The sequence below is a fragment of the Vidua macroura genome, chromosome 6, assembly GCF_024509145.1.
Source record: "Vidua macroura isolate BioBank_ID:100142 chromosome 6, ASM2450914v1, whole genome shotgun sequence".
Classification (NCBI taxonomy): domain Eukaryota; kingdom Metazoa; phylum Chordata; class Aves; order Passeriformes; family Viduidae; genus Vidua; species Vidua macroura.
In genome coordinates, this window is record NC_071576.1 from 38871301 (window position 1) to 38898962 (window position 27662).

At 40.4% G+C, this 27662-nt stretch overlaps 1 protein-coding gene across 1 annotated transcript in view; it reads right to left on the reverse strand.

The window, feature by feature from the left end:
* Positions 1 to 27662, reverse strand: part of AMBRA1 (autophagy and beclin 1 regulator 1) — a 126275-nt gene that overhangs the window by 26291 nt on the left and 72322 nt on the right. The window contains exons 12-15 of the mRNA XM_053980360.1: positions 23954 to 24064; positions 14877 to 15065; positions 14285 to 14439; positions 646 to 785 (exon numbers count right to left, since the gene is read on the reverse strand). Coding sequence (XP_053836335.1) covers positions 646 to 785; positions 14285 to 14439; positions 14877 to 15065; positions 23954 to 24064 — 595 coding nt within the window. The remainder of the gene's footprint in view (positions 1 to 645; positions 786 to 14284; positions 14440 to 14876; positions 15066 to 23953; positions 24065 to 27662) is intronic.

The window sequence follows — 27662 nt, forward strand, 5'->3', positions numbered from 1 at the left end:
TAACTTGTGTTGAATTGTAAGCTTACAAAGGGGCGGTTACACCTTTCACGGCTCTGTACAAATTAAAGAGAACTGAAATGTACATGTCACACCACTGGACTTTAAGTGAGGACACCAAAGTAATTCACTGGCTTGCTTATAATTATGACAAAAATCTTTGCAGTTCATAGACTCTCTTGGTTGATTGAATACTGTAAAAAGTATTTGATAATTCTAGGTCAGCAACTTTTAACCTAGTTGATGGGTCTTCAAGACGTCCTTAAAAGCTGAGGAAAGCAAGCACATTACTAACGCAAATTTCCTGTCACTGTAAACCTTTAGAAATCTATAAATCCACAGAGGCTGAAAGACACTGCACTAGTCATATAAGAAACAAAGGATCCAGAAATCCTAGTAGGACATGGGAAATAACATGAACAAATGAGATGCACTTCAAACACTCTCCAAAGTTTACCATCAGCAAAACAAATACTGATTGTAAGAGACTCAGGTAAACACTGTGGCAATCCAAAAGAAGTATTAGGTATTGGGGTTTTTGGATCCCTCAAGCAGAAGAAAAGCCATGTTATCCCCACTACCCTGAGAACAGAATGGCTAAAGGGGTTATAGCTGTGTGTAGTGTCTGCATGTAAAGCAAGCACTTACTCTGGTCGGCAAATCACCAGGTCCCCTTTGTTGGTGCCATATGCCAATCCCAGGCCCGGCTCAGGCAGCCAGCGAGCAGAGTTTATGCTGACATGTCTCCTCTGGTCGGCAGGCATTGGGTACAAAACGTTGAAAACTCTCTGGAACAATAACAGAAGATTACTTGACAGGACAATACAAGGCAGGAGAGCCAAGGAGGCTCAAACAAATTTCCCTGCAGCAGCACAGATGGCCACAGAGATATGTCACTTTACAGGATTGCAAACAATCACTTAATCAGCAGTGAGAGTAAGCAGCTGCTAGAAATGCACATACATGTGCCCTAAAATCTTTAATAGGCTGACTGGCATACAGCTGGGAAGCATCCAGCAACCAGAACTGGGTATACTGACAACAATCCATTTAGCCCAAAAATATGACACATAGAAATCATAAAAACAAAGGCATGGGAAATAGAAAAAGCAATAATGAATCAGTTTGGCTACCTAGAATAGAGAGGGACAAGATGCTTCAGTGTACTGGGCCACTAAAGTATCAGAACTTCGGAAGGGTAGGACTGAAGACTGCATTTACAAGACCAAGACCAAATCATTAAGAGAATTTCTGCAGAAATTTAGCTAGTGCACTGTCATCACTGCAACTAGCAGACTTTGAATCTGAATTTTCAATGGGATAAATCCAAGGTGAAAGACAGGTTTTCATTAGATTTTCTAGTGGGCAAGCATCCAACCATCACAAAACCTTTCCTCCAGACTCCACAGAAAAGGGGATGATGGTGAACCAGTGAGCAGGGAAGGGACTGATGTTATGCTGGAACAACAGGATGAATGTTGATGGGAATGCACATCAACCACTACTGCACTGCTGAGGTGACTTGAAGTAAATAATTAGAAGCCATTAGGATGGTACTTATCAGCTATCATAACAAACTGGGGCCATTTTACTCCATAGCTCTGTTGCCCACTGCATATCTTGTCTGTTGGACAATTTAATTTGAGAAGCATGAGTCAGGGATTACTTAACTATGTGCCCTCCAATAGCTAGTACCCAGAACCTTCATCCTGACCATCCTATATGCACACAAAGTAAGTCAGAGCAAAACAATATAGCTACATTATTTCCCATCACCAGCAACAAATTTAACTGCTCCTCTCAGAGAAAAAAGAATTTCCCTGTATGGCAGAAGCTGGCCACTCTTTGCCTTGGCTATCACTCAGCAGTTAGTGTATTCAGAGAAGCTCAGCATTTGGGCAGAAGGAACAGGTTTTTAGGGGTTTAGCTATGTCTTACCCATCTCTGTCATGTCAGTCCCATTCCTCTGCCCTACCTTGCTTGCTGGGGCAGCAGGGAGGGAAGGGCAAGGGGAGAAATAGAAGTGGGGGGGATCAGCTGTATGATGGTTAACACCTATTACCATGGAGATTAGGGTGCACTCTCAGATGGGAAGATTGGATTTGGAGGAGGAGGAGAAGGAAGGAGGGGAAAGGGAAGGGTCTGCCAGAACCAGGAGCATAAATTCATAAAATAAGCATTCTAAATCTCTCAAGACTGCAAGGGTCTTCCATCATATCCTTCTTTGGCAAGTCAGAAGCAGTCAGTTTCTCTTCTACTGAGGATGGCTTTGTCACATCTCAGGGAGCCACCACTCCTGGACTAGAAGCAAGCTCTCCCAGCTTACAGGTCAGCTTGCACAGCTGTTCTCCCACATGCTCCATAACGCTCCACACCAAGGCAGGAGACTTGCTGGCTACAGCTAAGTTTTACTGCTTTGACTGCTCTGCAGTAAACAGCACCCCATGGAAAATGCTCCTCCAAGGACATGAGTCTGGTTTTGACAACCTGCAAGTGCTGGCTGAAGGCTGAATCTCAAAGACAAGACAGCTTTAAAATTCTGCATCAGAATAGTTGCTTCATCATTCCACTCCATTCAATTCTAAACAGCTTGTCACACTGAAGAGCTCCCCTCCCCTGCTGCTTCCCACTCCCACGCTAATGGGACAACTCCATGCAGTGTTAAGGGTGATGACATCCGTGCGTGTGGTAATTAGTACATAAAAAGAGAAAGCAGCTGTACTGGCATAATCACCACTCGCAGCAGTAACCAGGACCCAGCTAATCAATCTGATGCAGTCATACAGACTGTCTGTTGCAATTGCATCCATTAGCAAGACCCCCTACTCTATACACAGAGCGGAAAAAAAAAAATTCAAGTTTCTTTAACATCAGCAGGTCCTTCTCTTCAAAGAAGGTCAGAACTCTGCCAGGAAGCCTTATTTGCCATAGATCACAGCTAATTCCTTTTGAATTTTTTTTTTGGTCTTCTTGTTTTGATTACTAAATCTTATAAAAAGTTACTGAGATATTTCAACCAAAGTAGGCAGCCTGAAAACAGACCACAGGCTGACTACACCTCTTTGCTGTGGATTGTTCAGGTTTTATAATTCTGAACTTCTAGGAAAAATACTCAGGTTACTAAGGAATCCTACATAAATACAACTCTTCAGCTTCTAGGTCAAATGATTACTACCAACCCTCAAACTCTTAAAACTAACAATACAAATGCATAAAGTTGATAATTCAAGAGTTTCTTTCCATTAGGGCTGGTCCCCAGATTAATTGCAGGCCATGTGTAACAGCCACGTTGATGGCCAAGGGTTTAGGAATCAGTTTAGAAACGCTGTTGTAAAAGTGCAGTGATCAATATCTTTAAAGGTGCCCATCATACTCTCAGAGTTTCCACAGAGCTTATTTTTAATAGTGTGGCACTTTCAGTTACGAGATACCATATTGCACCACATGTTATCAGCCCATAATCACCATCAGCAGTCACAGAAAACTTCCATGCTCTTCCCCATAACCAATGTCAAACTTGCTCTTAGCATCACTATACTACCAATTCAATAATACATGGTCACACCATTAGACATGGCAATTCAGTATTTTACAAACTTGGCAGCTTCCTCTATGTCCAGATGCTTTTCTGAAATAGTTTTGAATGGCATGTTTCTCCAACTACAAACACTGTGAAGTCTGAGGAGTGTGAGCTTCAGAACATACCTATGGAAGCTCAAGCCCTAACAGGTAACACAAATATAGCAAGCTGTTCTCTTATTGCAACAACACTGACATATAAATATCATTTCAGTACACATGGCAGGTCCTACTCCTTCCCTTTAGGACCCCATACACAGAGCAGTTGCTTGACCTGTAGTTATGTTTGTAGAAAACTCTGTCTCTGGTGATCTCTCCACACTCCACCAGGGATTCCAGCAGTCTTCTGTCATTTCAAGGAATCCTTTTCTCCTTAAGTTCAGGGGATGTCAGAAAGGTAAAAAGTCTTCCTCTAGAAAAACCAAAACTGTCTCAGTAGCTAAACTTCCACACAAAAGGCAATTCGTACCAAGGGAAAGCAATACTCACTAAAGAAACAAGTTGATTGCTTCCATTTTACATCCCTGTAGTCATGAAGTGTGGAGGATTTGGTTGAGCAATTTTTGTCTGCACTTTTCTATTTCCAAAAACTGTACTAGAAGCAAAGACTTATCTCTTTGGTGCGCCTTTTCCATCCTCACTCAACAGAAGTGGGCATGTACATCATGCACTGAACTCTCTAAAGCTGCTTTCATTGCTTCATAGCCACAGGAAAAGACGGCTCAAAGAAAGCAGGGCTATAAGGCTTGAAGATAAGGAAAAAATAGGCCCTCAAATTGTTCAAAGAATAAGCTGCATTTGGAGTGCAAAGGCCACCTCAAGCCCACTGTTGCTGCTTCCCCTCCAACTTGTCACTGCTGTCACATCAGTACTGTCACAGCCACTAGCTTAGGTATTTACTTACAGCAGAGTGCCAGGAGAGGCTGCATGACAATCAACAGCCTCAAGGAATCTTTCTCAATGATCTCTTCCTCAGTGTCAAGCTGACAGACCCAGGGTACAATACATAAGCATAGAGTTAGACAGCTAATTTATACGTGCCCTGGAGAGGTAAGAAAACTTTTTGCTAGAAGTCTCTGCTACATCCTCATTATTGAGCTAGTCCTTCTGTCTTCCCCTCCCAGTCTGTACTAGGGAAGCTGCTGCTTTTTAATAACACCCTTCAAATTCCACCTTTCCCCCCCATTTCTGGGATGTGGCAACACTAAAATGCTGGACAGAACAATCACCAGGATCCTGTCAGTCAACAAAGCAGCAGCAGGCTGCCCCAAGTCTGTATTCCTGTTGCCAGTTGGCCACGGTGCTGCACTCGCCTGATCCAAGCAGCGCTGTGCCTGGCCAAAGCAGAAGCATGGCATCATCTGCACAGCCATCTCTTTGCTCAAGGCCTTCCCACCTCTAAGGAGAGCAATGAAAAGCAGGGGAGTGCTGAACACTACTTGTTTGGCAGAGTGAGACCTTTCTTCTCTCTGGCACTCAAGAAAGAACAAACATGTTTTGAAGCTGGAGAAGAGAAAGTTTTGGCACAAGCAGGTAGGAAAACTCAGCAGGAACTCTTGTTTTTTATATTTTTTTAATTCAATAGAGACACTCCTGCTCTCGACTAGATCTGCCTTTGAGATGCCAATAAATTTCAAGCCATTACCTTTGCTTAGGCTAAGCAGTAAGCTGGCTATTAGATCAGCCTAGATAGGACTGCTGGGGGGGTGGGGGTGCAGCTGTTGTCTCCTTTACATGGGGAAATCCTGCCATCCCTGAAGCAGATAAGGTAGGTTTTCAAATCACAAAAAAAGCCTAAAACATAATTATTAATTTTCAACCGAATTAACACTGTCACCAAAGGCTGAGAGACAATGAAAACACACAGGGAAAGAAATATCTGGTGTGTTAAATGCTAAAGAAACCTCTTGGAGGACTGGTAAAATACACCGTTTCCTGGGTTGCTGAGGAAGAGCTTCAGAAAAGACCATTTATCTCTGCTGGAGGAATATAACTGTAATGGCAGCCAATTCTCACCTCCATAGATGCGAAGTTTGTATTGGTAAACAAAATGCTTTTCATATGAGTACAGGTTATACTACCGATGTAGCCCTAAAATCACAGCCAATCCACAACACTCTATTAAGTTCACTGAAAGTACATCTCCAAGCAAGGCCTACATACAGTCTTAAACTACTCAAAGAGCATTAAAACAAATGCAGAAAATTATGAACTCCAATTGTATTTGCCAGAGCAGCAGATAAGATGCATTGACAGCACGAAGGCATAAGCAGAGCAAGTTTGACTTCATTTTTTTTTGATTGCAAGAACTTTGTCAAGAGAGCATTTAAATCAATTAATTATCTTTTTTTTTTTTGCCTCCTCCTAATACTGTGCTACCGCTGAAATATCTTACCTGACATTTTTATAATGCCAACATGTTAACTAGCGTACCTGTGACACCAAGGTATCAGGTAAGTTTCTATAAAGCATCTACCACTCCAGTGAATACACCACGTCCTTGGCCAGCAAGCCTGCATCATTGACTTGTATTATGCATTCAATTTGTTCACGTTTTTTGAAGGCCCAGAAGTATAATAAGAAAAAGACATTCTAACCTGATCTCCTTAATAAACAGCACGTTATTTTTACTTACATTACATTTTTTACTTTGCTGCCTATTAATGAATTTCACAAAATATGATGAAATTCAGGTTTAAGTCTTGCACTGTCACAAACTCCAGAACCCTCTACAGCAAAATTCAAGCCTAGCTTGTCTAAAGCAGAGCAAAGCAAAGCAAAACAAACACTCCTTGGGATAACTGACTGATTGCTCAATATATTTATTCTTAAGACAATGTATACCAGCATTTTGAAACATAGCAAGTCTCCCCTTTGTTTGGAAGAAGTCTCTGTGCCTATATGCAGATACAAAGAAAAAGGCACCTATTTTCCATGATGAGATGGGGGAAAGATTTGCTTTCTTGCTCCCAGTCTCTCCCTATTAGGCAGGTTGGTCTATGCTGCTCAACCCCTCCCCCACAGCTGATTCCTGCTAACAACATACACATCTTCCCAATAGACTTTCTCCGTTAAAATGGAAGAAGTGAAAAATAATGCACTTATCTTTTCGGATTTGTCAGTCCTATCCTCAAATGGATTTTATCGTGCAGTGCTCAGCACAAATAAAATTTCTTTCAACTCCATTTATCTTCCTCAGATGCAATAGGATTATATATAAAATTTTTCTTCAGTCTTTACCAATATAACAAACCTCTTTCTGGCTTTTTCTGCACCTGTTGTCCATGCAGAAAATCCTAGCTTTGCTTTCTGAGCCACAGCAAATTAAATGAGAACTCTTAATTTTCAACAACTGAAACCTTAACTGTGGATAGTTGATCCAATTCCTAAAACAGGCCAGCACCAGAAAATCCTGTTGGATGGACTGCAAAACTTTCTGCAAACATAAAAGATTGTTGGTTCTTCCTTACATAATTTATTGCTGATATTTCAAATTCAGAGAAGTCTCATTAAAGCACACCTAATCCTTTCTTTCTTTAGGTGAGTTCTTCGCATTATCATCTTGGTACTTTATTTCACAAGCCTGTCATGCAAGTACTACATTTAAAATTAACTAATGGGAACAAGGTCTTAAGAAGAAATGGATCATCTTAGGTAACAAAGCTCTCACTCAGGAAAATAACACACTTGCAGTGAAATGGCTCATTATTTTACTATCTGTCTTTCAAAGGCTGTAAAACCAGAGTAATAGCTCCAAAAACCCCCTTAGGGGACTGGTCCAAACTGGGATCTGAAACCTAGGGTTGAATAAGCAAGAAACTGTTGAAAAAAACAATTATCCTTTCATTTGCACATGCAGATGGTTGGAAAAGATGAAAGGAGAGAAACAGGAATGCCAAAGGGATTGGAGTGACGGAAGACAGATACACGTGTATGTATATTCAGTGCAGATGCACAAACAAACGGAACTGTGTGAACAGGACTGCATCCCACTGCTACTCTCTCTTCCAAAAACCACCAACAGCTCTCAAGGCTGCATCAATATAATAGAGAAACGGTATTTTCTCTGGCAAAAGGAACGGCAACCTTTTTCATTTTTGCCCTTAACTCAGACTGCAAACCAAAACCAGTATCTGTGAATTCCTCATTAAATGTCATGCTGAGACTGTAACGGCAACATCTACAATATGTTAAAAATCCAACGACAAGAGCAAAGGATTTGTGCACAGCTGCCATTCCGCTCTGTTCTCCGTCTGCCGAGCCTCAGTAGAATGGCATACATGATCAAATGTCAATAATATGTTGATGACAGAGCTACATGCATCCTCATCTAGGTGAAAAGAGGCTGACATCCAGCTGCCTACATGTCTGGAAGCAATAAATACAAGAGGAAAGAGTTGGTTCAAATTTAATTCAAGGAAGATGGTAGGAAGAAGTACTGAAAAAAAATTCATAAAAATAGCAAACAGCTATTTCTTCTCATCCCATGCCCAGTTCAATACAAATTGGTAAGAATTCCCTTTGGCTCCCTTCCAACTAAATGACTTGGGCAAGATGACTGCACATAAATAATCTCAGATGCAGAACCATGTTTGCCATAATTTCTTAAATCTAGTTAAAACTATGTACCAAACTGCACCAAAGCTAACAGTAGTTACTGTGGGACAAACAGGCTCAAGGTCTTATGTGAACTGTAAGAGCTCTGCTCTCCAAATACTGGACCTCATATTAAACAAAATGTCTTGGCTCTCATTTTCACATCCCATTAAGTAAAAACATCCTGAAGAGATGTCATTTGCCTTTTCTTCACACCAGTTTGCTAAAACACATTGCTCCCATGTTTAACCATCACATGAGATATTAACACAGTATCTTATGAAGGATTCTAATGAGTTTTTAGTTTCCTCTAAGCTCTGTCTTATGAGACTTCAAGCAGACACAGCTGAATTGGTCAAGACAGCAATATAACTAACTTTTACAACATACTATTCCTGCATATTTCTGCATCCATACTCAAATGTGCACATCTGTGCAAATATTCATGTCATCTGCACCCCCAAGGTTGTGCTGTACTTTCCAGTGATGTTGAATACAGCTCTTTTTTACAGCACCCTACATAAGCAGTGTTTACCAACATGGGTTTTGGATATGATCTGTTTTCCTAAAGATATCTGACAGAATCTGCCAATGCACAGAATATATAAACTACTAGGTCTCAACCAGACAATTTTGCTCCAGTCTACTAAAAGGAGGGATTTCCCATTTCAGTCAAACAAAGCTTCTGTTTCCACGTCCTCTTCCTAGTATCAACACGTGCCTGCAGTCTGTGACTTTGCATGGCCTTTTGAAAGGCTAAAAAACATCTATGTGGTTTGACTTCTGTCTAGAGTGAAAAATTTCTTTGGGCAGTAATTGGACATATTATTTGCAGTTCTACTTGGAGTCATCAGAAGATCACCCTCCTGACCTGAAGATGTCAAATCTTTCTTAAAAGAAGACCCAAGGGACCATACCAACACATTCTTCAACAACACAGCAAGAGGCTGGTACTTTCTCGTACTCTATTCTTGTTCTCAGAAATGTGTTAGTTCACATGAACTCTTTCACTGGAGGTATTGTGTTGCAGTAAGTCATCTCCTCATAGTCTCCTAACCAATTTCATTTTCACATTACCAAGGATTCTGATAAAACTAACTTCTACCCCAGGGAAACACATGTGCAGGGTATTTGCTTTCAAGATTAAAGCTTGATTGCTTATGGCTGCAGTAGCTTGCACAGCTCACCCAGAGAGTCAGTGAGTGACCTTTGCAGACCACACTGGATACATTTTACCAACACTTGAATGAAGCTCAGAATGCAACAGCACTCAGGAAAACTGTGCATCTTTTCACTGTGCATTGTACTCATTAAGAGTTAATATGCTAGAACAAAAAAAGCTTGGCTTTGTGCTAAAACTCTGCAAGTCTTTCTGTTTCAGGCCCTTCTTCCTGTGGTATTTGGAATTCTCCATCTGTTTACAATGGAAATGTACAAATACTCTGTTCCATCCAGGCTATTGACCGACCACTTAATCAGAATGTTTCCCAAATAGCAGCAGTCTTGTCAAGAACTAATTCTGGATCTCCACAGCCTGAATTTTTCCACATTCAAAGCAAGTGCAGCATTTGAGATGGGGACTGGTTAAGTCACTTTATCTCCACTAATTGTATGATTTGCTCTTCAGCTTCATGTCAATCAAATTTTTCTATCACCTACCTCACTTCTTGTATCCTCAGCTTAAAAGCTACTTTCAAGGTTTTATTTTAATTTGGATTCCAGTAATCATGTTTTGCTGGTATTTCCAAGTTATCGTCCTCTGGGTAGAATGAAAAACATTAAACATTGCAAGGGCATCAGCATTTGTGAATGCTAGAAATAAAACTACCTTCTGGCTGCTAGTACCCACTGCTATCAGATCCAGTGCAATATGACCCTTACTTTTGCCATGTTTTTAAGGACCTTCAGCTCCACACAAGATTCTAATTTCATGTTCTTCTAAGTCCTTTAGCGTCCATAAATGCTTGGAAGCACATGGAATTCAAAAATCACCCTAAACCAAACAGCTTGAAAACAGACATTTCATTTAGAGACAAATTCCACCTATGTTTTCAAAACAGTCTAGAAAACCTATCCTTACTCCACATTTGGAGTCCTGTCTCCAAACTTTCTATCTCTGAAACTCAAATTGCAAACAATTCCCAGCATCACCGCTATCTGTACCACTCCCAAGCTAATATCTGCTAAAAGCAATTCTTTCCCTGTTCTCTCCAGCTACAGATACAATTCAGAGATTTGCAAAAAAATCCCCCAAGAACACAAGCAGCAAACACTTGATGTTCATGCATACCCCTCCTGTTAAAAGTCAACACTACTAGAAAGCTTTTTTCAGACTGAAGTTTAAAAATTGTGCTTTAGCAAAGCCAGGTTTCCATGTGAAATGCTCATCAGGCCAATCTGAAGGGGGTGAGCAGAAAAAGCATAAACTTCTACCTCACAACTACCACATTTGATGAAAATTCATTACTTTATTTCTGAACAAAATTCGTAACTGTCAAATCACGACAGCCCTAACCTGTTGTGAACTCTACCCAATCTCTCTGAAATACCAGCAGCAAGATGCATACAAACAACGTACACTTGCACAACCAAGGTGCTCCTTAGTGCAATCCAAAATTGCTGTAGTTCTCAGAAAATTACATCAACAGCCAGAGGATTTCCAGTACAATTAAATGTATTAAAGTTTTATGTAATAAAATTAATTAATTGCATCTTCAAACCTCTATTTTAAAAGCAAGATGGAAAAAACTCTCCAAGCAATAGAAATCCGCATTACATTGACTGCTAGTCAAGGATGTGGAAGAAGGGTTAATCTGAATCATAAATAATCACTGCATTGCACTGGTCAGCAGTGGCTTGGAGGTCACGTTGCCAAGCCCTACTCTTACAGTTCATTGACTGCAAATCCAAAGCCAAGAGGGAGGCAGGGAGGTGGGCAGAAAGCAGGGAGGCAGGCAGGAAGGTGGAAGAACTGTCAAACAACTTATGAGAATTCTCAAAGAATGTAATGCAGCATTTCTTTTGGGAGTTTTAGAGTAGGGTATAATTAAAATACCCACAAAATATTGCTTCAAACATGGCTCTGACTCATTTTTAATTAAGAGTTTGAGTAACAAGTGCTTTGTATTACAAGCTGTTGGCAGAGAGGCAACAAAAATGCTTTCTGATTCTCTCTAAGGTGCATATTAAATTAGATATTACAGAATACAGTTTCACCAGGTTTCCTAAACTTTTTTGTACTGCATGCTGGCCAAGCTATAAACAGATTTTTACTCAACTGAATATGAATATATCAGCCATGGTAAGGACAGTGTGCTAAGAATATGATGAAGTTTCCTACTTAAAACTCTATTTTCATTTTGCATATCTTGAAAAGTGTTACAAACTTATGAGGGAGACTTACTGCAAAACTCAAGGCAGAAGAAATACCTGTGGTGAATGCACTAATTTTTACAACTAGACAGAGGAGCAGTATTAGCGAAATTGACAGATGTATGCTTTCTAAGCTTGGTCCTAAGGACTGTACAAAGACAACCAGCAGCACACCAAAATGTTGAAACAATACTCAACATCACTCACCAGGAAGGCTCTTTAACCAAATTAATTCAAACTGATCTAGCTGTGACCCTGTCACATAAGCATAAAGCTCCAAGTCCAAAGCTGCCAGAAATAAGATATTTTTAACATCTTTAAACATTATTTGGAATAGGGGAAAACAGCAATACAGTTAGCAAATCCTGCTAGACTGGATGGATTTTAAAACGTGGGGGAAAGGTTTTTGGAAGCTATAAATACATGTGCAAGAAAGATGAAAAAAGCAACCTTTAGAATACATGTAATCCATCTGGACATAAAAAAAATCCAGAACTACAGCAGATGAGAAAGACAGAAGTGCAGTGATGTGGAGCAAGTCTGAGAAGCAAGAGTAGGAAAAAATGGTACAAAATTTTCAGTGCACCAAAACAGCAAACCCCCCTGAAACCTAGCCCATCCCTCAATGGTTTCCGACTTCATAAAGGCTGTTGTCCAAACGAAAAAAAAACTACCCCCTGTGGGCTTCTGGTAAAACTGTGCTTATCACATTAGGTAGATTTAAACACATCCAAGAACAAAGGGAAAAAAAAGAAAAAAGGAAAAGGAAAAAGGGAAAAGGGAAAAGGGAAAAGGGAAAAGGGAAAAGGGAAAAGGGAAAAGGGAAAAGGGAAAGGAAAAGGAAAAGGAAAAGGAAAAGGAAAAGGAAAAAAGGTTTCTTTGGAGAGAATTCAAAAGAAAAAAAAATGAAAGTTGGAAGGTTAAATTACCAGAGAGGATTAAAGAATACAAAGCATTACTTCACTAAATGGTGACTAAGAGCAGGGGTACAAGCATTTGAAGACATGGAGACGAAAAAATATAAATTAAACATTTAGACAGTGAGCTTGCTGATTTAGCCGGTTATAGAAAAATCTCTCCAAAAGACAAGGGCTAGAGCCATAGCAACTGGAGTTTAGAGCAAATGTAAAGGAGAGATGAGAGGAAGACATGTGATTTTCACTAATAGGACTTCTCTGTCTTAACTTATGATACGGTAAAAAGACTGTGGGAAGGGCTACTCCAGTTTCTGGCAGAAAAAAAATATGCATTTCACTAGGATCTTAAAATAGATGAAAAAGAAACAGTACTAGGGCAAACTAGAATTTTAAAATGATCTTACAGGATGGTAAATCCATGTACTTTGTGATCTTATATCCATGCAGCTTTCACCAATTGTACCTGTAAGCCAAATTGTACTTTTTTTCGTAAATGCATTTTAATTTCTGTCTCTTACTTTGAGGGGCCTGTACCAGAATGGTGGCTCAGAACCACATCTGAAAAAGTGCTGACTGGTGCACCAAAGAATAGCTTCATAATTTATCTTCCCTTGCCTGATGATAAAGAGCAGATGATGACAATAAACAAGAGTTTTAGATCAGCTGATAAAGTGACTCTCTCTGAATCATGAACTGTCTGAAAAGCAACTACAGAATCCAAAGGTGAATCAAGGAATTTCTCCCAGGGACAAGTCTGTCCCCAGTGTCAGGTCAGTAGATAAATGCCTCACTGCAACCCTTGTACACTGGGAAAACAACATATGGCCAAAAGTAATAATAATCAGAGAGGCCTTTAAGAAAAAAAGAAAAATATTTTAGAAAAGAAAACAACAAGAAGAAAAGATTTCTCACGGAATGAGTTCCACTACGGTAAAGTTATCCCTCAAAGTGAAAATTGTGAAGATTTATTTTTCATCTCCTAAAACAAGTCACCTGAATACATGGTCTAGAACTTGAATCCAACCCATATTTCAGCTTTAGAAATTACTTATTTCTGACTCCTTAACTCTCTTTGTGCATTATGAACTGGACATGGCTTTTACTACCTAGAACTATCACTAAACAGCTGTTATGCTTCACTCATTAAGAAAGCAAGACACACATGTTCTCAACTCTGCCCAGTTAGTGAAAAGATGAAGGTTTTCCTTCATGTACTAAATGAGTCAGAGTGGATAATGGTTTAGCTGCCACACAAAGCAGAACATGAAGATAATTCCATTGCCAAAATATCCTTACATATACATTAAGAACTAACTTATAAATAGCCAGCAAAGCCTGTTTGGGAAAAGCACAGCCAACTTCAGTTTGCAGGTACAATACGAAGCTTGGCCCCTACACTTCCTGGAAATGCTGGTGGCTGCTGTTCTAGAGGTTAGTTGCTTTTAGGAATGATAGAAAATAATCCTGAAGCCTCAGCTGATATGCTGCCTCAGCAAAGTCAACTGTAAGTACCACAAGCAAGATGCATATCACTTGAAAAGGTACAAAAGACCTACTAGGTACTCTGAATGATGTCTAGCCCTAGGAATGTATTACACTACATTGAATGTATTTGTTCATCATCATATTTGAAACAAGAGAAAAGTTTCACAGCTCTGTTGTATTTATGTTCTTCTGCCATGTTTGCATACCTCTGCCATAAATTCCTTCATATGTTTATTATTCAGTGGGTCTGGAGCATGCTATCTCTTTGTTGTCAGAACCCAGCAACTAACTACTAGGCTGGAGCCAAACACACACAAACAGAATACACATATACTCACCCTCATAGAGGTTTCTCCACCATGGGGCTGTTGCAGCCTGAAAACTTGAGCAACCATGTGTTCTGTAGTGGGGTGCAACAGGATACGTCGGGAAGCCAGTCCCACCATAACATATCTACCCATTGGAGACAGGCTCACAGAAATGGCATTAGGTCCTATGAAGAGAAGAGGGGTTATTTCTCTCATGGGTTGACATCCTGTTCTATGTTTCATCCTCACCGCTTTTTAATTCACATAATGTATGCCATATTAATCTCATTCTTATAAGGGGTAGAGAATAAGGAGACCTGCACAAGTTACACATTTTATAAGACATTTCCTTGTTGCAGGTGGTCTGTCACTAAGACAATTAAGTCCTTTAAGGAATTAAAAACTATTCTTTAGCAGCTCCCCCATACCAGCACTGTATGTATTGTCCAGACCATATCACAAGCCTCTCCCGAGCAGTACTGTCTGTGGCTAGCTAGATGGCCAATTCAATGTTTCCAGTTGCTACAATTACTGATGCTCAAGCTATTGCACTTCTTACTGATGGCTGAAGTTCTGAGGTTCTCACAACCTCACCCACCCTGACTTCCTGCTGTATGCTTACCAAATCGCTTTGTGTAAAGCATCTCGCCCAAGTTGTGGGGTGCCAGAGAATATACAGCCAATATTCCTTCATCAGGGAAGCCTCTCTGACTGCTGGGAATGAAAGCTGCCAGCAGCTGCCCATCAGCAGAGATATCACAGCTAGCATCATTGTAAATCTTGCAGTTTTGAACAAGCACATTCACAGAGGCTGCAAAGAAAGAAATGAATAGTGATTATAGTACTACAGTAGAACAGAATACAGTAAGATTTAAACCTAATGCTGGACAATGGACAGTACAAGCAAAAGGCACTCAAGACATTTAGCTTCCTCCAAAAGTTTATGAAATGTTAATACCCTGATTAATGTATAACTTGCTCCAAAACGGAGATAAGACACTGCAACGAGGCCAGGAAATTAAATTTACTCACCTCCTGAAACCTTCAGCCAAGAAATAATAGCAATTGCTCTTTATCAAACCCCTCCCTTTGTTAAGCATAACAGCATCCTTTGCAAAGGACAGCATAGTTTAAACAAGTCTCAAATCATGACACTGACAAACTCCAGCAGCATTCTCATTAGAAACAGTACACCATAATTCATTTTCCCTTCTCTCATGGAGCACCTAGTTCCCGCTCTTCTCATCTCCAATAAACAGGAGATGAGTGAAAAACTCCTCCCTGCAGATAAAGACATTCATTCCTGACAACTGATTTCTACACTCATCTTGGATAAAGTCAGTGAGAGAGGGCAGAGACTTCTCCAGCCAGTCCTCCATTTAATTACTCCAGTATTTGAGACACTCATGCATATCAGTGAAGTAACTGTACAGCAGACTAGAGAGTAGCAATCCACAAAACAATAGTTTTATTTTAATCCCGGCTGGTAAGTTGCTGGGTGACCTCATCCAAGTGTTTTCCCCTTTGTACCTTGCATATGAAGACTACAAGCTCTAGTACAATGAGGTTCCAAGGCCTCTAAGCACCATCTACACCAACAGTTCAGCGGCACCTTGTCGAGACACGGCTGGAGTGATGTCCACTCTACCAGCCTAACCTAAATGTGCTTCAGTTTTTCAGGAGGTTTGAAGCTAAAGCTGCATACACTATTTTTGAGATAGGGAAATTTCAGATTCTAGTATTTTCAAACTCAAGAGTATAGAGATATTAAAAAATAATAGAAATAAGGCCCATGTTTACAATATAGAAAGTTTACATGCTAGAAGATGGAACACCCCATCTCACATGTTTGAAGCTACAGCACTATGTAGAACACTGTCAATTTCTACAGTCCAGAAATGATCTTCAAATAATTTCTGAAAAAACCATCAAGACTATGCCTAGCCCAGAAGAGGCCTTAATATGTTCAGCTACAATTGCAAGCAAGTTTATGAAGGCACTTCTTAGTCTAGATTCCTTATTAGTTTAACAAATAACAGCACCAAGAATGCTTTGTGCATATTTCTGGAAGTCCAAACTTGTAAATAAAATTAAGGCTGTAACACAATACTTCAACAATTCCTACCCTTTGTTTCCAACACCTGTGTAGAAGAAAGCTGCATCAAGGAACTGCTATGAGTTGTCTAGGTAATTTTTTAACCAGAACAGTTTCCCAACCCAGTTCACCCTCTGGCTGCATAGATGCCTGCAGCAGCACAAAAAGTACTCATGAGAGGGAAGCAGACAGGACTGCCCTTCATACAGCATTGCTGATTTAAAGCATTCACCGAACCTCATCTTTAATTCTTCTGGTCTCAAAGACCTTTCTCCTGGGAACTACCTTCCTCTGTGGTTAAGTATCAACTTCCATCTACTGTTCCATTTAGGAAACTCTGACGAAAAAGATGATAAGGATTAGAAGTGGACTATATAATTACATTCTGTACCAAACCACCTACACCTGTACCCTAAATCTATTCCACCAATTTTTCAGTCTTGAAGCTGCTAAAACCAGTAATTTTCAGCCTATAAACAGAAAGGTGCTGAACAGAAAAAGGTAAATAATTGTAGTCACTATCAAGGCTGGAATACCAGTACATGAAATGTACATGGGCCTTAAAGAATAGTTGGTTCAAAAGATGACAAAATTCCTGAGTGCTTAGTCTGAAGCTAGTTGAACAGAAAGACAAGGGAATTAAGATTAAAGACTATACTGCTTAACTTTTAAAAAAGGGATAGAATTAAAATGCGCTCTTTAAAAAAAAAAAAAAATCTAGGCTTTATTTAAGTGTTCATTATGTCACCACAAGAGAAGATGAGCAACACAAGAACTGCAGTATGTGCTGTGAACCACCTAAAGGATACACGACAACAGGTTGTATCATTGTAATCCCAGTCAAACTGGGAGGATTCCTGCTGAGTAACTCATTCCAAAACCAGTCCTATTTATACTCTAGGAGCTCTAGGTTGTGTTGACAGTGGAGCTCTAGGTTGTGTTGACATTTATATACTTCTGCTTCACCCAGGAACTTGAAAACATGAGAGAATCAACTTTGGTTATTGTAGCAAAAATTGAGGCCTTACCCACTGTAACAGTGAAAGTGACAGCAATCCTAAACTGCACTAGGGAGCACAATTCCTGAAGAAATATCAGTGCTGATACACAGCCTTGTGCTGAGACCACATGCAGGACCCCTGGGCACAGTTCGGGACAGCCATGTTCAAGAGCGATTAAACCCTAAATGATAAGATGTCCAGCAAAGAAAATGACTGGGGAAAGTGAAACATGAATTTTATGTTCAAACACAAAACACCAACACCAACCCTCCCAAAAAAAGGGAGAGGAGGAAATAGAATTGTATACTGTATTTTCAAAAACTACAGAAAGTAAGTGCCAGAAAAACATCAGTTTTCCACAAATAATGTTGAAAACCGACTACTGTTAAGTGGGTAAAAGAAGCGTTTTAAGTTTGGAGATTAAGAGGTTTCAACAAAAATAGCAAGATACTAGAACAGTCTTTTCAATAGACATGGAAGGAGCGAAGAATTTAACCAATTAGAGGACAGAAATTTAGGAACTAGTGTGTGTGCTTCCCTAAGGCAGCAGGGAGCTGGTCTACTTGGATAAGGGGTCCTTTTCTCATCAATTCCTTTGTAGTGGTACTCTAATCAGCAGTGATCTAAAAAATTGGGAGAAAAAAGTGGGGGAATGGGAATACACTAAAAAGGTAAGTATTGGGATTCTCACAGCCACAAGACTTTACTTAAAAGAGAGCCAAGCAAAAATACAACAGCAAATAAACATAGCACACATTCAGAGCATTTGCTAAAGATACAGCTATGAAATATCCCCACCACCAACCCTGCAAAAAAACTTTGATTATTGGAAAAAAAAAACATAGTCCAGTCCATTTTTTGGGGTCTAAGAACCGTTCTTATTCCTATTCTGCAAGATACAAAAGTTTGTCCTGCATCTCTGGGGTCTGGTTGCATTTTCCATGAGATAGCCAAGGCTTCTCAATATTCTTAAATACTGTCATTTGATGCTCAATATTAGAAGTCACAAGATCACAGAGTTTCTTTGTCAGAGCATAGGTGTGGGTGTCATTTAATCACAGGATAATTTGAGTTGGAAGGGACCTTTAAGATCACATAGTTTCAACCCTCCTGCCAGGGGGACACCTTTTTGAGATCACGCTGCTCAGGGTCCCATCACACATTGCCTTGAACATTTCCAGGGATGGGACATCCACCGCTTCTCTGGGCAATTTGTTTCAGTATCTCACCACCCTCCAAGCAAAGAATTTTCTCCTAATATCCAACCTAAATCTTCCCTCTTTTAGTTAAAATCATTCTCCCTTGTCCTATCATTATCTGCCCAAACAAAAAAATCTCTCTCCACCTTTTTTGCTAAGATCCATTTAAGTACTGAAAGGCTGCCTGGAGCCTTCTCTTCTCCAGGTTAAACAAAACCAGCTCTCTCAGCCTGTCTGCATAGTAGAGGTTCTGCAGCCCTCTGATCATATTCGTGGCCCCCCTGTGGATGTGCTCCAGCACGTCCAGGGACAGATCCTAAACAGGACCTATTTAGCCCAGGGACCATTCTGTACTAATGAACTCCTGCTTTTCAAAGAGATACAGAAAGTTTTAGAGAGGAAAGATACCGATTTCTCTGTAACGACTGAAAAATCACAGTCTGTAATCCCTAAGGATTTGGGCAGCAGCCTAAAATCAGAAGGCTAAGCATAATTCTTCAGAAACTATCATAAAGAACCTGTATTTCCTGGTACAAAGGAACAGTCACTGGTTACTCAATGCCTTCTCAGCTTTTGAAGTTTGGTTTTGTTTTGTAATCCAATGCAGACTTGGACATTGCTAAGATAAAATCCCACATTTTAATTTTTGCATGGTAAGAAATGTTTATATTCTGTACCATTTACAGATTTGGGGATATTGCCATGTTTTGTACATATCCTCACAGTTCCATGGCTATTCTTTTCATTTCCAGGTCTCTATTCTCTTCCTCATCTAGGATTTACTGTATGTCTTTTTAAAACAATATTGCGTTTGGATCACCAGTCACCCAGAGTCAATCATATAGCACATGTTCACTCATTTTCTACCTACAGGATTCCCCCCCCCCACCTGCTCCTTTTCCAGCACAGCACAGAGGTTTCTGGTGAGCAGCCCACAATGAAGACTAACATGAATGGATATCATCCTGTTCTTAAAGTTTGTTGCATATGTTCAATGTCTCTTAGCAAAACATAATACATGAGCCCTCCTGCCGAAAGAGAGCTATCTTTCCACCTTGATGTGTGCTGGGAACATAAAACATTACAGATGCAAGTTGTGCTTAGCAGGAAAGAGTGCTGTTTATTTCAGTCTTTCATTACCTGACTCACTTGCATTATGTCTCTCTGCTTTGCCCTCATTTACAAAGGATGAGGACTCAGGTAGCGCCTAGATCTAGAACCAAGAGAGCCTGCTGTGCAAGCAGAAGTAGTCTAAATGTGACAGGTGGAAATCTCAGCAAGGTTTCATTTTAAGGACAGCATTTACAAGGTTCTCAAGAGATGAGGAAGATAAACATACCCATGCATTCGACAAAGCCAGAGGCTATTTGATTTCTTTGAACCTGCAGCCTGATCTATGAAGATGAAGCCAATAAGGAATATTTTAGGGGGAAAATTTTTGCTATTTTTGGAAAACTACTGCAAGAAGACTGTCCTTTCATCTCCTGTTTTCTTTTGTTGTTAATGCAACCACAGAACTGACAAAACAGATCAAAAGAAACATCTGAGAACAAATTAATCAAGCTGTTGTGCCAACTTGGACATTAATTATGCTTGAAGCTGGGGAAGGCCTGGAATGCCAGCAGCAGTAGCATTGTCTGCCAAAGGAAAATTGTGCTGGATACACCATCCACTCCTAGCCACCCTTAGAGATGGCACTCTCTTAACAGCTGCTCCTATTTAAAAATTTGTTTCGTATTTCTTTTTTCTTCTACTAAGTTACCCTGCATTCCACTGTGGATCAGTAACTATTGATCAAATCGCCTTGCTCAAGACCCAAGCAGTGTTAGAACAGGATGAACTCCAGATTCCTAAACAAGACCAGTTCAACATTAAAAATTGGCAGGAAACTGAAATTATGAGCAGTGAGTAGCATGAGAGAAACTACATTAAAAAAATATAAACAAGAGAGAAAGCCTTCAAATATTTTATTATGAAAAGCCCATATTCTACACTTTTTTCAATTAGTAGTTGCAGGAATTTAAAGGATATGCAACACTCACTAGAAGAATATTAAAGAAATGCAGAAATAGCAGTGTCTCTGCTGTCAAATAAATTCTCCGCCCCAATGCTGATATGACTGACAATTTCAATATAAGACCGGGTCATGTTTATTTCAGAGCTATTAAAAGCAAAACTGGCAAAAGGAGAGGAGAAAACTGAAGCTATCTTTTTCCATTTTGCAATTAACAGAGAAAGACAGGGCTGAGACTAAAATTCTACAAGTCCCTGCACAGCCATTTTCCCAGGACTGCCAGGATCCGCTTTTGTTGCTGGACTGAGCCTCAGGGAGGTCGCTGCTGCAGAGCCACATCCTGAGCCCAAGGCTTCCAAGGGTGCTGGGGCCCAGACACTGAGATTACAGGACTGCACTAATCACGCTGCTGTCACTTACTCAGATGCATCCGCTTCAGTGGAAAACATCCTACTTCCAAGCTATCTTTTCTTTGTTTAATTGTTACAGGAAGAAGAAGCTGCTCAGAGATGGAGGTTGGCCACAGAGTCATTGCTTTGATGGAGAGAGGAGCTGGCAGGCAGTCCCAAACTTCAGCTGCATCATTTCATCTGCCTGAACTCCAAAGCAGTTGTGGCTTAAGCAAGCACCAGGAGGTACAATAGACCCCTCTGTGTAAGCAGATTATCTCACAGGACCACCTCTGATTTACAGGAAACAATGGGAGGAAAAAGAGGAGCTACTGAGGTCACATACCTTACTGGCAAAATAGTTTATTTCCAATACGATGAAGAATCACAAAAAACTCATCCAATCCACTGCTCCACTGTTACTCTTTTGAGAATATGAGAATCACGAACATTCTGAGTTGGAAGGGACCCACCAGGATCATCAAGCCCAACTCTGAAGTGAATGGCTCATATGGGGATTGAAACCACAACACTGATGTTCTTAGCACCATGCTCTCCTATCTATGCAAGTCGTGCACCTTGGCAAACTTGCAGCTTGCCGCTGTTCTGTGCCGAGGCAAGCCTCGCAAATACCTGGTTTAGTATAAACACAGCTGCTACATCTTCATACATCCCTACTACACCCCGGCAGAAGGAGATAGGGTTAACAGACTAGAAATGCCAGGATTGTGCTCAGCATATAAAAGAAGAGCAAAAATTAACATTTCCAAATGTAAGACAAAATGGACAAGCCAAGAACAATGAAGCACAGCATAGGGAGTCAGAAGGGCTGGGGATAGACTTGTAGCTGGAATGGGGCCCACGAGAAGGACACAATGACAACAGAAACCACACCCAATTTCCAGATAATTGGAAGCTTTTTCAGAATAAAAGCATCCTTGTAGGTGAAAGAGAGAAGACTGAAACACTGATATATTAAGCAGCAGATGGTTCCTAATTTCTATGGAATTTTATAAATTATAAACAAACATCTTATGTTTTTGGGATTTTTGTTTCTTTTTAATTAACAGCCTTCTCCTCAGCAGCCAGATGAGGCAAAAAAAAAAAACCTATGAGCAGCTGAAGCACTCTTCAACCACTCTATACCTCGCAGAGAAGTCCCAAAGAATTTAAGTTGCTTCCTCCTCTGACTTAATCTTTATTCTCTTCCAGAATCTAGCAGGACCTCCAAAAATATTGCCACCATGTGGCAAAACTTTGCCTTGAGCACCAACCCTTACAAGAAACTGGGAGGCAACATGGTCCAGATGGGTAATCTAAACTGTTTAAAGGGATCTTCCACACCACAAAACATCTCACCCAGTGTATAAACTGGGGGAGTCTGCCGGAAGGGGCCAATCACTGTTTGGGAATGGGATGGGCATTAGTCAGTGAGTGGTGAGTTGTGCATCACTTGTGTTTCTTGGGCTTTAATTTCCCACCCCACTTCTCCTCTCTCCCCTCCTCACCCTCTCTTTTCATTACTGCTATTGCTATTGTTATTATTAACTTTATTTCAATTATTAAACTGTTTTCATTTCAACCCTCTAGTTTTACCTTTTCCTGCTTGTCCACCCTATCCTGAGGGGGTAGGAAGGAAGTGAGGAAGTGGCTGCATGGGGCTAAACCATGACAGCCAGACTGGATGAAGCTTTGAACAACCTGATCTATTGAAAGATATTTCTGTTCACAGAAGGGGAGGTGAATGAGACAATGTTTAAAACTCCATTCCAGACAAAACTATTCTTTGATTCTGTGATTTTGATTCTCTGCATCTCTCCTACTGCAGTGTCACCATACATTCTCCTTCTGTGGGTTCTTTAAGCAGCAGGACACTACCCCACAGAGACATCTATTGTCAGATATGCAATTTCTGGAAATGCAGAACACACAGATCTGGGGTTGTGAGAGTTCTTCTCAATTCATTTTAGTGACTACCTGTGAAAGCAGAAGTCTTTCTGAAAACAGAATCCCTGCTCTCCCTAGGAAAGTCAATCCCTTAAAGTAGAACCCAATCTGCTTTTGCTGAGAAATCAAGCAGTGAGTTGCATATATGCACCAAGATGACCTAACCTAAAAATCACTTGCACAAAGAAACATTCATGAATATCTACCTCCTATCTTCATCCCAGGCTGCCACAAACATTTCTGCAGCTGTGCAACAAGCTATATCAGGATTGCATCCTGGGTTATAAATAGCCTTTCTAGTCAAGTTAGTTTTAGCCCTGAAAATGTCATTCTTTCATCAGCTGACCAGAAGTATCAAACATGCTTGTGCCTGCATAAGGAAGTCTTTTCCAACGTGAGCGCTATCTTATGCCATAGAACACATGTGAAACTGTGGTTTAATTTTCACAAAATGAATGAGAAAATAAAGGAAATCAGCAGTATTGCTCAGATTCCCGATTCAAAAATAGCTTTTGCCTGAGAAACAGGACTAATCACTGCTTTTGCAAATGACTAGAGGTACATCTATTTCCCTGGGCTTGTAACACTATGATAAGCAACAGACTAGGGTCCTGATTTCTCAAATGTATTGTAGCACTTTAACACACACTAATGTCTAATGTCAGTAACATAGAGAAATCACATACAGTTCATTAGCAGGTTCTAATTTAAAGGTATAAAGACAATATTTCTCTAGAAACTTGTTAGTAAAAGAGTGAAGACATTGAATACAGAATTCTAAGAGAACGGTACATGCACATGAAAAGCTGCACAAAAAACAAGCCCTATTTACACATGGATTTGCTGATTGCAAGAATACATAAGGTAGGTAGAGTGGGAACAGCTCTACAAGCTTTTAGTCAACTTCCTCAAAAGACTAAGCATTTTACAGTTCCCAATGCAACATGACAAACAAGACCTGCAACATACAGCTGCCTTTGAAAGATCCTAAAGCTTATCCTAGCTCTGGTTAGCATACACTTAAAATAAGGCACTGGTGTCTTTTCCAACTTACCATTGCTGATTTCAGGCAGATCAAACTTAGTGAAGTCCCACCACTGGAGCCGGTAGGTGGTGTTGGCAATGTTGCTGGCCACAGCTGACTGTCCATCCCCAATCACAGCACCTACAGAAAAGGAGGAAATAATTAGCATTTTAACTTCTACAAGAAAATGTAACTTCTACATAAAAAAAGCTGGGGAGGCAAAACCATAGAAAACCTTTCAAAAACCAATACTCAAAACTCTAGATTCTTAAAGAAACCTTATTTACAGAAATGGCATCACATCCTCAGTAAGCCACAGAGTACAGGAAATTAACAGGAAAGCATCTCCCTGCAACACATTTCTGAAAGACAATAAAGATGATAAGAAATAAGACTTACCCAGGAACACAATGCAGAAATCCTAATCAATTCATTTGGTGCAAATGCATTCTACTTATCAACAGTGGTGAATTTCTGTATTTTCACAGACCCAAAATTGTCTACAGCTATGAAGGCATATCAGAATACAAACTGAGGAAAAGCATTGCCCTGGGAAATTACACACCTCTGTGGACATAATCACTGCTCCTGCTCCTAGGAGCTGGCCCTTGCTTTGTGTGGCCCAGCCTACAGCAGGCAAGGGCTGCCCTGACTCCAGCTAAACACCATGACCCTTGCTAACTGCACAAGGATTTGGGCAGCAGCCTAAAATCAGAGGGCTAAGCATAATTCTTCAGAAACTATCATAAAGAACCTATATTTCCTGGCACAAAGAAACAGCCACTGGTTACTCAGCACACATTTGAGAAAGCTGAGATGCGTTAAATGGGATTCCCAGGGAGACAAATGGAGACAACAGACAGTTCATCCATAGTAGTACTACAGTCAAAAATGTCATGCTATTTGCAGTCTCTAAGGCCTTCATGGACAGGCAGCCCATGTACTACACACACATCCTGGCAACCAGAGAAATTCAGCGTAATAGAATTTGGTAAAGGAGAGCAAAGCAAGATCACTCCCAAGCACAAATGACTAAAAGCAAAGGCTCCAGTGTCTACGCAGTCTGGATTTCAGCATCTCTGCACTGTCTCCAGTGGGAAGTACACAGCAAAGTCAGTGCCTTCACTCTCCTGGAAGGGCTGGCTCAGGACTTTGCTGCCACAGCAGCAGTAATAGAAGAGACTTTGACAACTCTGTCAGACACCTGTGCAGAGTTAAGAGCTTGCTAACTGCTAGTAAGTTAAACTGGTGTGTGGAGGAAGATGGAGAGAGTAGGGTGGCTGGATAGTTACTTTTCTTATCAAATCCCAAAAGACCAGTCAGGCGTGGGAAAAGACAGAAAGAAAGAAACCCAAAATGCCTGAATACACAAACACACCAACAGGTTTTTTGCTTTCTCAGCAAAGCAAAGAACAACATGGGTAGGACAAAGTAAGCAAATTCCAAACCGGTGCTGATAAATAAATACACCAAGAAAACTGCTTGAGTCCTGATTTTTGCTTCTAGGGAAACCTCAGAAATACATCAGGAAAAAGACTTCTGAGCAGATAGCTTTACACTGTGCACTCAACTCTGTCAGGCCTCCAGCAATCAGCCAACCTCCATTGTACATCTGCTCCATCTCTGTACCTGCCTCTGTCAGATGTGCATGGATCACTTGGAGAGCAGAATTAAAAACACTTCCATTGCTGTAACATATGCCCAAGGCCTTGTTGTCTATATCCCTCAAAACAAAGGGCTCCTCTGAAGAGAAGATATGCACTGGAGAAAACAGATTCAATGAACTAATGAAATTACACTTGGCAACCAGAAGTAGGACAATTCAATTTTACGTTGCTTCATCTTTAAAAGTGTTCGCACTGCAAGCCTGGATTTGGTACACAAAGGCAGCTCTTCTGCTGTCTTGCCTTCAGCCCTCAGGAAGGGAAGAGAAAAACAGGTGCTCTACAAAAGCAGAGGGACTTCCTGCAGGGAAACAGTAACTCACATCACAAGCAAGGTAGCAGCTGCCTTATAGGACTGAGTCAGGCAAGGAAAACACTCTGTGAAGACAGGCAAAAGAAGTTCTACTGAGGGCACATAATTCCAGAATATTGATCTTATCACAGATGATGGTTACAAAGTTACATCATCTGTTTTGCAATGAGAACAACCTTCATAGGTGTAACAAGTAATATAAAAAATGGAGAAAAACATACCTTAGGAGAACAATCATGCTCTCCCTCTACATCAGAGAAGCTTAGCAAAATCACTAACTAACTTACAAACAGTAAGTTCATCTGGCTCATACATCTGCTGCACCTACTGCTAAAAGTACCATAAAAAGCTGGCAAGCAGATTTGATTTTATTTTCCTGTAAAATTTCTCATCTTTGCATCCCTTTCCCTTAAGGTAAAGAGGATGCAAGGTTTAAATGAACACCATAACTAGCCTTCAAGTTATGGTTTTCATTTGAACCTTCTATCCTCTTCACCTCCAAAGGCAGTCACATCATATGCAGAGAAATTAACAATGGAAAAAAGCAGTACTGCCCCATCTACAGGACAGCCCCACACAAATTTCAGAGCCAGCACAAGCTATCAAGTAATGCTAATGCTTCAGGTAACAGATACCTTTATCAAAAAGATTAGGACACAGGCAACACAGCTCTAGTGTGAAAGGTCACATTCAGAAAAATTTGGTCCATTTCTCGAAGGCTTCAAACCAGTGTAACTAACACCAAACAGAAATCCATGATTTACATCTTTTATTAAGTAATTATCTCTATTTCTAATTATGTAATTGAGGAGTGCAATTATTAAATTATATCCATATACATATAACAAAGTGGAATAACATTTGTATCACAAGTCCTGCCAGACACCTCCCAAATACACGCATGCACAGTCCTACAGTAAAGATGATTAAAAGCATGTAAACATTTCAGACAATGAATTAAGGGAGGAAAATACCCCCAGCACAGAAATATGCTATCCTAACTTGTGATGTCCTCTTTGGCTTATGGGAAACATTTTAGACCACAGCTGGAAGACTCAGGAAAGTTAAAATCCTCACTACAGAGCTTTTTTTATTCCGTGCAGCATGAGAACTCATTCTCAGCTGGCTTTGCCCAGTCAGGATTTCAGTCTGGATGAGAGGAGAAGGTGCTGTGGCTTGTCAAGTTGTAGTATATGTAACCTAGAGGCAAACAACACACTTTAGCTTCCTAAATTTGGGCAGCAACAGATCAGCTCTTACAAGGAGCTGTTCTCACCAAGCACCTGACAGTCCTGATTCTTGGGTCTTCTACTGTTTGATGGGATCACAAGTGACTGCGGTGGGTACCCAAGGGTCTCGGGCTTATCATCCTCACAAACAGAACGACCTTTTTCTGCAGAGATGATGTAGATTTCAAAATGCTAAAATCCAAAGCAAGGGCCAATTGAAATGCAGTGAATGTAGGTTTGATTGGCAGCTTTCCTGCATCTGTCTATCACTGCGTAATAAACACTGGATGATGGCAGAAATGAAGATAAATGCTTTCAGCAGCCCCCCTTTTCTCTCCACCACCCTGAACTCCATCCACCTCCACTCAGCACATGACAAAAGAGTTTAAGGGGGGGGAGGGGGGGGAAAGAAAGTCTTAACAAAGACTTAAATAAAAAAATCCTCAAATCTTTTCTTATAGGCCACCTACATGTGACAGATATTTATCCATCAGTCTCAACCTCCTCAGAGGATCCAACGTATCTTGGCATAT